General features: G+C 53.2%; 3 protein-coding genes across 3 annotated transcripts; 2 read left to right on the forward strand and 1 right to left on the reverse strand.

Moving 5' to 3' along the window:
- Positions 1–795: 795 nt before the first annotated feature.
- Positions 796–1920, forward strand: Z519_07248 (uncharacterized protein; the record flags this gene model as incomplete). Its single annotated transcript, XM_016764983.1, has 1 exon — positions 796–1920. The coding sequence occupies one exon, from the start codon at positions 796–798 to the stop codon at positions 1918–1920; it is 1125 nt and encodes a 374-aa protein (XP_016618933.1).
- Positions 1921–2378: 458 nt separating this feature from the next.
- Z519_07249 (uncharacterized protein) lies at positions 2379–4852 on the forward strand (the record flags this gene model as incomplete). The annotated part of the gene is made up of 3 exons (XM_016764984.1): positions 2379–2621; positions 2680–4324; positions 4401–4852. 3 exons carry the CDS (start codon positions 2379–2381, stop codon positions 4850–4852), a joined length of 2340 nt encoding a protein of 779 aa, XP_016618934.1.
- A 3470-nt stretch (positions 4853–8322) lies between these two features.
- Positions 8323–10155, reverse strand: Z519_07250 (choline-sulfatase; the record flags this gene model as incomplete). Its single annotated transcript, XM_016764985.1, has 3 exons — positions 8323–9032; positions 9100–9159; positions 9216–10155. 3 exons carry the CDS (start codon positions 10153–10155, stop codon positions 8323–8325), a joined length of 1710 nt encoding a protein of 569 aa, XP_016618935.1.
- Positions 10156–10496: the final 341 nt, after the last annotated feature.

Here is a 10496-nt window from a genome sequence, read left to right on the forward strand (position 1 = left end):
GCTCTGGTCTGTGTGGTCGGTAGCGACGCCAGGACGCAAATCTGAGCATGTGAAAGAGCAGGAGCTCCAGCTATTTGCCCTGGTGAGGGCTCGACCGTCGATTTGGCAGCTCACAAGTGGATTGTACAGGTTGAGGAGGAGTTTCCCTGTGGCGGAGCTGGCATTGACGCTCGAGTAGCATGGCATAGGTAAGTGAGTTTGAAGCAGATGGATGGCCAGGATGGCACATGCAACGAAATCGCTGACCCGGCCGTGTGGAGATGGGCGTTCAGCCTCGCAAGCCTCCGGTGCACGTGGGTTGCAGCCTGATGGGTCCTGGCCAATCACAATCACGCTGACTGCCGGCCGGGCGAATGGAAAATGCAACGCTTGGATGCTTGTTGTTCCTTGGATCGCCCGTCTCGCCGTGTGTCCAGCAGCCTCGATTTCCTGATCCAGACCAAACCAGAACAACCTCCCTCAGCCTATTATGCCCGTACTACCGCCTACGGCACCCTACCGCCTCGCCGCCTATCGTACATACCCGAGCACGCAGTACATGTAGATGATCTCCCTCGGCCATCGATGCTTTCCGGATTTCCATCGTGTCTCCCCCAACTCCCTCAACTCCTGACATTCTGTTGTCCCCATTGTTTGTCCCTTTTGCTCAAGCTCCCCTGTTCAAACACTGACTGCCACCGCCACAGCCACCCTCCTGCCCGTCTTTGTTGCAGGCGAACCACCCTCATCTCTGACCCGACCCTCCTCTGTACACAGATGACCACCGTCTCAAGCTGAACAGGTCCAAGAATAAGCATGGTTGAGCTGATACCTCCTCCTGACCCCCTCTCTTTACTCCCTCCCTTGCTGGCATGTCTACCTACCTCCTTCGCGTCTCCAAGACCTCCGCCCGCGCTGCTACCTTTGCTGTCTCCCATACTACGACAGCGGTTACAAGTACACACCTCGACTTCCTCGCGCGACAACTGGGCTGCGTTGTTGTGCTGGGATGCAAAGAAGGGCGAAGTGCTAAAGGACAAGATTGAAGGCACAGTGTTCGAGCCTCACCCGGCTTCCGGTGAGATCGAGGTCGGCGAAACACATCCGATAACATACAAGCGATTCGACGAAGAAACACTACGGGCACAAATTCCTCTGATCGACTGGCCATTTACCGCTTTGTATCTGTGGTGCACCGGCAGTGAAGAGGGGAATGCCTGGAAGCTGGCCGAATTAATACCGTTTGACCAAACCCTTCAGAAAGACCCCTCGTGGTCGACCTCTGTTGCAGGAGCAAACGAGAGCTCCAAAGAGAGACTGGTGAACGAAGCTTTGCAGGAAGCCGACGACGCTGCGAACGCGAGAAGTCAGAGAAATCTCTCGGTTCCTCCCCCAAACGAAGATGACTACTGGGCCATGTATGACAACACACCTAGCAGGACACCTGCTCGGAAAGAATCGGTCCACCCTCCGCAAGGTCCTTCTGAAGATGATTATTACGCTCGATATGGAAGTGTCCAACCTGCCATGGATAACCATGACCCCGACGAGCAGATGGATGGCATTCAAGAACCTCGTCTGAATGGGCATGCGCTGCAGCAGATGCTGTCGGGACACCAGCAACCACATACAGAACCGGAACCGCCTCCATATCAAGGATCTATTGCCGACCGCCTTTCAAATGATGCAGACGACATAGAAGTGGAGGTCAACCATCCAGTGCCCTCGTCACCGTCGTCGAGGGGATCCGATGCGGTGGCTCGGCTGGAAGAGCATGCAGAGCGATATGGAGCCTCAGAAATCGGAATCAGGCAGCACATCAGTACCAGCATGAAAAGCATGTATCGCTTGGCCCGTAGCGCGGGGATTAGCCGAGAGGAATTTGAGCGGATGATGCAAAGGGAATTGGAAACTCTGAGTCTTCTGGACCTGGATGAGTAAAACTCTCCCCATTCTTTGTGTTGTAAATAGTGTTGGCAAGTTCGAAATGAGACAAAATATTTACAGGAAGCGCTCTGTAGTGGTATTGTCAAAGGGGGAAAGGGGGGAGGGAAGGGGCCATGTACTTGGGGGTATCACGAATAGCCCCTTACGACGAGGCTCTGGCGCACGGACCACGTTCCTTTTGGTCGGACTCGTAATGTCGCGTCTCAAGGTAAAAAAAGTTCAGGACACGTCAAGTAAGACCGCTCAACCCTCGACTTCGACCGTCCCTCCCTCCTCTCAACCTCCATGCTATATTCTTCCTCATTCCGAGGGCTCTGAACCTCTTCTAACCTTTCTTTTCACTACCTTCGTTCCCCGCCGATTTGTTTCCAGATTTGTTTCATCACAGCTCCCTTCGCCCTCGTCTCAGCCTTGCTGCGCTCGAATCCCCTCATTATTGCGAGACCTCGAATATGTCAACCCCCAATTCAACCCTGCGACAGCGGGGCCCAAAAGAGAAGAATAAGCCCGTAGCCAGCGGGGAGAAGGATGATGAGGTTTTGAATGAGGCACTTAGCAACGTGCAGAAGACGGTGTCCAAAGAATGGGACTATAAGCTGGCCTTGGGGGTCATCGCCGCCCTCGCATTTGCCACTCGATTCTTCGGCATCAGCCATCCAAATGAAGTCGTGTTTGACGAGGTGCACTTTGGAAAGGTATGTGGGCCTGTCAGGCACTGGGGATAACACCCGCTCTAACGACAGCTGCGCGCAGTTTGCATCCTACTATTTGCAGCGCACTTATTTCTTCGACGTTCACCCTCCCTTTGGAAAGCTCCTCTTTGCCCTCGTAGGCTGGCTCGTTGGATATGATGGCCATTTTCTGTTTGACAACATTGGCGAATCCTACATCACCAACAACGTTCCATACCTTGCCTTCAGAGGGCTGCCTGCGTTTCTCGGAGCCCTTACCGTGGTGGTCGTCTACTTGATCATGTGGGAATCGGGGTACTCGCTCCCGGCGTGCGTTTTGGCTGCTGGACTGGTTCTCTTCGACAATTCACACGTGGGACAAACCCGACTGATTTTGCTGGACGCAACGCTGGTGTTCTTCGTCTCACTCAGCATTTATTGCTACATCCGCTTCTACAAACAACGACACGACCCCTTTGGCAGGAAGTGGTGGAAGTGGCTCCTGTTGTGCGGCTTCTGCATGAGTTGTGTCATTTCCACCAAATACGTCGGTGCTTTTACCTTCTTCACCATCGGTTGTGCGGTCCTCATCGACCTGTGGGATCTACTGGACATTAACCGGAAAGGAGGCGCTTTGGATCTTTTCACCTTCGGCAAGCACTTCGTCGCTCGTGCGCTAGGGTTGATCATAATACCTTTCTTCTTCTACCTGTTCTGGTTCCAGGTCCATTTCGCCATTTTGACCAGGTCCGGCCCAGGCGACGACTTCATGACCCCGGAATTCCAGGAGACTCTCAGTGATAACCTGATGCATCAAGCGTCTATTGACATTCAATATTACGACTACATTACTCTGCGCCACAAGGACACCAAGGTTTATCTCCACAGTCACCCGGATCGATACCCCCTGAGATACGATGATGGCCGTATTTCTAGTCAAGGCCAGCAAGTCACGGGCTATCCCTTCAACGACACCAACAACGAGTGGCAAATCCTGCCCAATGCTCAACACCCGGATCCCGCCATGGCCGGAAAACCAGTCTTGAATGGCGACATCGTCAAGCTCCGACATGTTGTGACAAATACCATGCTTCTGACCCACGACGTGGCATCCCCCTATTTCCCTACAAACCAAGAATTCACCACCGTGCCCCTCGAGGTTGCGGCCGGAGACCGCCACAACGACACGTTGTTCGAGATCCGTATGGAACAAGGCAAAAAGGGCTCACCATTCAAGACCATGTCGGGCCAATTCAAACTGATTCATTACCCGACCAAAGTCGCCATGTGGACGCACACAACCCCCCTCCCAGATTGGGCCTTCAAACAGGCAGAAATCAACGGAAATAAAAACGCACAGCAATCGTCGAATATTTGGTATGTGGACGATATCCCAAACCTTCCCGAAGATTCGCCACGCCGTATAAAGGAAGTTAAGAAAACCAAGTCCTTGCCATTCTACAGAAAATACATTGAACTACAGCGTGCAATGTTTTATCACAACAACGCGCTAACGGCTTCTCACCCATACGCAACGCAACCCTACCAATGGCCGTTTTTGTTGAGAGGAGTCAGTTTCTGGACGCAAGATTCCACAAAGCAGCAGATCTACTTTTTGGGGAATCCCATTGGATATTGGATCGCGAGTGCGCTGTTGGCTGTCTTTGCTGGCATCTTGGGCGCGGATCAGTTGAGTCTGAGGAGAGGGATTGATGCACTCGACCGTCGTAAGTCCAGTCTTGTCTCTTGAAATTTTGATGACCTCCAGGAGGAACAAATCACTAAGATTATCTGTGGAAATAGGTACGCGTTCTCGCCTTTATAACTCGACAGGCTTCTTCTTCCTCTGCTGGGCCGCCCACTATTTCCCCTTCTACCTCATGGGTCGTCAACTCTTCCTACACCACTATCTCCCTGCCCACCTCGCCTCGTGTCTTGTCACTGGTGCCCTCATCGAATTCATCTTCAACGTCGACCCTGCCATTGACGACGACACCCACCACGCCCCGCAACAGAAGAAAGACAAAGTCACCGGCAAAATCCCGGAGAAGGCCAGGAAACATTTCCAGACCGCTGCCGAGAGACTCAAGGGTCAGAGCATGCTGGGCACCTGGGCCGCCACTGTCGTGATTCTCGCCGCCGTCCTATACGGGTTTTACTTCTTCTTCCCTTTGACGTACGGCTGGCCCGGCCTGACTCCCGCACAAGTGAATGCGCGCAAGTGGCTCGGGTACGATTTGCACTTCGCCAAATGATCCGTCCCTCCTGTTTGGAGTCCCATCGAAAAGCACGCGGTGGGCAGGACGAGTCATTCCCCGAGAGGGAAAGAGCCGGCGAGCGGGCGAGCGAACAAGCGCTAAGCGAAGGACGAGAAGAGGCGAAAATGGAGTTGTGACGTTTTCTTTCCTCTTTCGGCTGCATCGGCTCTCAGTCGTAGCGAGGGGCTCAAGGAGAGGGAGGGCGGAGATAGAGGGAGCGCACCCTTCAGACAGAAATGACAACCAAGCTGTGTGCATGCGTGCGTGTGTGCGTACCAAAGAAAGCAGGCCAGGTCAAATGAGCCATGAGATGCACAAGTACCAAGCGAGCGAGGGAGCGAGCATATCCTTCTCACGACCCGCGGAGGTCAGAAAAGGCAAAAAGTCAGACACCTCGAACAAAATCCCTTCTCCTATTGGAGTTTTGGCACGCTGAGCTGGGGTTTGGGGAGAGATGATCTCTCTCGGTTGAGCTCATCCAGCATCTTACGATTTGCAATCCAGGGTGGCATCTACTGTTTGTGAGCCTGCTTTCGAGTTACGAACCAAAAGTAAAAGTGCCTTCTGAAGGAGTGAGTGAACTAGAAAATCACGAGATTCGAAGGCGGATAGAATTCGAATCTACTGGGTAAGCTAGCTATGACCGTCGAGAGACCCCCCAAAAAAGCCAAAAGCTTTAAATACAGAGTATGCGATACACCTGGACTCAGTCTGTGTCTTTTGATCCGGTAGAGCCTCTGGGAAGGCAGGACCAACGCCGGTGACGTCCATGTCCATGTCCATGTCGATTTCATGCATGCCTTGTCCTGCGTGCTCTGTCCAGCGTGCTCCAGGCCATAGATGTCTTGGATGTATTCCTTTTTCCTAATCGAGTCAACAAACACCGCTGTGATGTTATCGCTTGCCCGATCCCCTTTGCCCTAGCCTTGTCTCGCGCTGGAAGACCTATTGTGAGGCGTGAGCTCTAGCAGTCCAGCCAGCGGTCGGTCAACTCACGACCACTCCTTCAACTCGGCGGGGTTCTTTATCGTATTGTTCTGCTGTGCACTGCGCCGCTCAGCTCTCCTCTCCGCCTCTTTCCTCCTCGACTTGGACTGCACCATAGCTGGACTGGTTGAAATATAAATCACCCACCAGCATCTAGCTGCCTGTTGCAGGTATGCCCTCCCGTGATATCCACATTGATCTCGACAATTCACCTGAGAACTACTATATGATCCCTGCCAGATGAAAGTATTGGGGCACATTCAAAACACGGCGAATCGGCTGGAGATAGAAACGCACTTGCTGAACACTTTGGGCGCGTGCATGGGTCTCGGGAGAGTCGGGCTGGCGATTTTGCCTGGCAGAAAGGAATATGTCCATTGGGCCGGCTTTCAATGGATTTTTAGTGCCTTTACAGGTAGGCGTGTGTCTCTGTCCTTCTCGTTCTGAGGAAGTTCGGCTTTCAGCTGATAGTGCAGTTTGTGTTAGTCACTGCAAGTCGGCGTGGGCGAGGAGCGTAAGGACGGGGAGCGCGGCAGGCGAAGGCAAAAAGGTGGAGCGGAAGTGGTGGGAAGGGAACCAGGGAGCCGGACAAGATGGTCAGATGATCGCTCAAGGCTCTGACATTTTGGCCTCTGGCTTCCGGAAGTGCAATGTCTCGACGAGCTTAGGTCGCATGTGGCCCGACCGTACGTGCGTCCTGGGTCTGCTCGAGTCAGGGTCGGTGTGTGTCGTCCTCGTCGGCTTTGCTTGCCTTTGTCCTCGTGCCTCCCTTGTATTCTGCTGCAGCCTGTTGGGCAGAGATACACCAGTCATCAGCCACCCTAGCCTTCGGCCTCCAAGTCGCGGTGTAGGAGATGCTTCCAGCCTTTTGCATCCGACGCAGTGGGCGCCGAGAGAGGCCCTTCGACCGGCAGAATGAAACGGTGGCAATCCTGATAAGACTCCGGTCTAGCTTAGCAAGTCTGTCAGTTCTTCTCCAGTTAGACCGGTGTCTTAGTTCCACATGGATTCTATGCCCTGATTCGAGTTAGCGTATGTGGGCACTCTGATTGGATCTTCAATTGGCACTTAGCCGTTAGACTTCCATGGGTCTTTTGACCTTGTTCATTTGCGTGTGCGCTGTGTCAAGTCCTTCTCTTCTGGTTCATGCCGAGGGGGGACCGTCCTCGCCATCGCCGCCAGGAGTATTGTCATGTCGCACTTGGATTGAGGTCAGAAGGGCAGTTGGTATGCCGCGTGATGACGATGATGACAGGACTCTCTCGTATGCACGGGGGAGAACCCGCTATTCCGGCGGCTAGCATCCCTCCCTCACCGTGATCGCTTTTTGTCCCCATGTAGGTTTCTGGGCTTCCCACATTTCATGTTGGTTTTCTGGGGGCAGCTAGCCTTGGGCCAGATCGTTTTCGGTGGTCTCGGGTGGCTCGTGCGTGTTTTCGATGTGTGGTAATAGGATGTGCGGTTGCTGCGTTGCGGTGCCGGCGGTGCAATGACCTGCGTGGACGTTCCAGAAGGATGCGTAGCCTGCTGAATGCACCCTCTGATTAGTGAATCATGGAGAATGAGTGCTCACCAATGGCTGCGGCTGTCCTTCGGTTCAGTCAGTCAAGTGATGATGTTGATGCGGGTGGCCAGCTGCTCACCTTTGTGGCGGACAACTGGTCCCAAGTGAATGATCGGATTGGAGGCTGCGCACCGGGCCATGGAGCTGTTGACGGTTGGTACCGTCGTATCTGCAAGGCCTGCAAGGCACTGCACGGTGAGGCAAGATTGGCCACATAACGCATTGTAGGAAAAAGAAATAAGACAAGTAGGGGGAGAGAAAAAGCAATTATGGCGCAGGCAGTCCGATGCAGAAAGTGGTCGTGTGTATGCGTGATGGGTGGGATGTGAGGTTGGAAACACCACCAACATCAGGCCAGTGGCCACACCGCGACTGCCGTGAGTAATGAAAGGGAAAGAAGCAGGAAGTGGACATGGGTTTTGGTCAATATTGGCCATTTTGATTTTTTTTCTTTTCTTTTTTCCGGGGTTTTCTCTGTACTTAGCTAGATAGCCTTCCTCCCCAAGCATTTGCATCGCCCTCACTCGTCTTCTCCGTATCCTCAACGTAAAGGTGCGTTGGAAACGAGCGTGGGATGTTCAGTCGAGTCGGACCCATTGCACGTCGGCAAAATCACCTCCAAACCCAGTCCCATTCCTCCAACTTCATCGTACGAATAAGCAAGGTCACAGTCCCAATCCCGTCCGGTGGAACGCCCTTAGCGTAGTGTCAATCAGGTCCTAGGAAGAAGCAAACACCGGAAGACAGTAAGAGACGTCGACAAATGCAGCAACAGCAAGGAGGACACAAATACCACAAATACCGACTCCATAACCCCACGCTTGCGAGCACAGAAACCTGAGTAATACCAGTCTTGGGGCCGGAACGCCGCAACATCAACATCCGGAAGGAATTCGTCATAAAAGGATCGTAACATTCAGCGATAGTGGGCAACTTCGCTCGCAACTTCGGTTAATCTTTTCGGCTGAAGACAAGCCACTTCGGCCTTCTTGTTGACAGCGGTTTGGGCAGGCACGTTTGTGTGCATGGGATATCGCGCTCGCCGTTCGAGTTCGTCCAGGGGAGTTTGCGAACGAATGTACTTGACACGACCGTCGTCGATGGGGTTCCAGTCCCAGCTTTCAAAACGACCTTGGGTTAAGGCAGACCATACAAGTCGACGTTGGCGCTGACACCTCAAGACGTCGTCGGTGATCTTCTTGAAGTCCCACTTTTCATTTGCTTCTTTCTCGAAAGCCTTGAGGACGGCCAGCGTTTCTGAATCTTGGCTGATGGCAAGGTTGGTAAGTTCAAGCGGATCATTTCGCAAGTTGAACAACTGGGGGGGATCAACTGGACATGTGATGTACTTCCAGTCGCCTCTGCGGATCATCATGAGGGGAGCTACGGTTCCCTCTCCCATATACTCAGCAAAGACGGTATCATGGCCACCGTCACCGCCATAGAGGTGAGGTAACAAGGACAGACCGTCCATCGGCAACCCGGGCACTAACTTTGATCCAATCAAGTCCACGAGGGTCGGCATGAGATCCAGAGTCGAGACATTCTGAGAGACGCGGTGAGGATGGAATTGTTTCGGATGGCTGATGAGCATGGGCACGCGGACGGAGTTTTCGAAGTACGACACTACAGAGCCTCTGTTAGCTGACTCGATCACATAGACCATCGGCATCCTCAAGAAAAGCGAACTCACTCTTGTACCAGAGATTTCTCTCGCCCAACATATCTCCGTGGTCGCCGGAAAACATGACAACTGGTTGGCGTCAGTCGTTGGAATGCATTCTCATCGAGGGCGAAGATTCTGCTTACTGGTATTGTCTTCCATGCCGCACTTCTTCAGGACATCAAGTAACTGGCCAATGCAGTCATCGACGTAGCTTACCGCGCCGTAATACGCTCGGCGAGCGCGTTTGATCTGTTCGTCGGTGAAATTGTGGCCCTCGATCTCGCAAACATGCATCAGGCGTCTGCTGTGAGGGTCTTGGTCTTCCTCTCTGATGTTCACATTCGGCAGGTCGATATCAACACCCTCATACATGTCCCAATACTTTTCCTCAATGGCGTACGGATCATGAGGATGCGTGAAAGAGACAGTGAGCGCAAAAGGCCGTTTCCCAGCAGGTGCCCTTGCATGGTCGTAGAGATATTGCTTCGACTTGTACAAGACCTCCTCGTCATAGTCAAGCTGATTAGTCCTTACACACGGCCCGGCTTGCAAGATGGAGCTGCTGTTGTGGTACCACTCGAGTCTCCGGTCTGGGTCGTCCCAGTTCACAGCCCAGCCGAAGTCACCGGGGTAAATGTCCGAGGTCAATCGGTTCTCGTAACCGTGGAGCTGATCCCCAATGAAATGCATCTTGCCAGCCAAAGTGGTCTCGTAGCCGGCAGCTCGCAGGTAATGGGCGTATGTCGGTGTCTCGGACGGGATGGAGCAAGCGTTGTCGTACGACCCGATTTTCGAAGGCAGCTGACCACTGATCAAACACATTCGAGACGGGGCACAAAGTGGAGAATTGCAATAGGCAGAATCAAACACGACAGAGCGTTCCGCCAACTTGTCGAGATTGGGGGTCTTGATCTGCGACTTGGGGTTGTGCATCTTCAACAGAGGAGCAGCAAGCTGGTCGGCCATGATGAAGAGAATGTTCGGCCTGGCCGGGAACAGGGGAGTCGAAAAGCCCTCGACGCCCTGAAATCCATTGGGCGGCGACACGGGGGGCGACTGAGGGAAAGGATTGAAGGAGCCCATGACTGCAGTGAATCAATTTGTATCTGGTGTCCGTGGATCGCTAAACGCGTCAAGGATCGAGCAGAAGACGGTGTATCTGTCTGCCTGGACAATCGTAGCCTGGATGGAAAAAGAGGAAGACAAGAGAGTGTGAAGGAGAGCGAAGGGGATAGATATATGGGGATGAAATTATGAGAACGAGGGGCAGAGTGAGACTTCCCGGGGTCACAAGCGCAGTTCCCCAATCAAGAAAAAGAAGGAATGCCAAAAAGAAACCAAAGTAGCAGATCCCAGGATGAAGTCAACAGAAAGTGGTATTGACCCAGCGCGGGAGGGCAGAGGAGGTTGCAAAGAAAAACAAG

This window comes from Cladophialophora bantiana (genome assembly GCF_000835475.1).
Source record: "Cladophialophora bantiana CBS 173.52 unplaced genomic scaffold supercont1.10, whole genome shotgun sequence".
Taxonomy (NCBI): domain Eukaryota; kingdom Fungi; phylum Ascomycota; class Eurotiomycetes; order Chaetothyriales; family Herpotrichiellaceae; genus Cladophialophora; species Cladophialophora bantiana.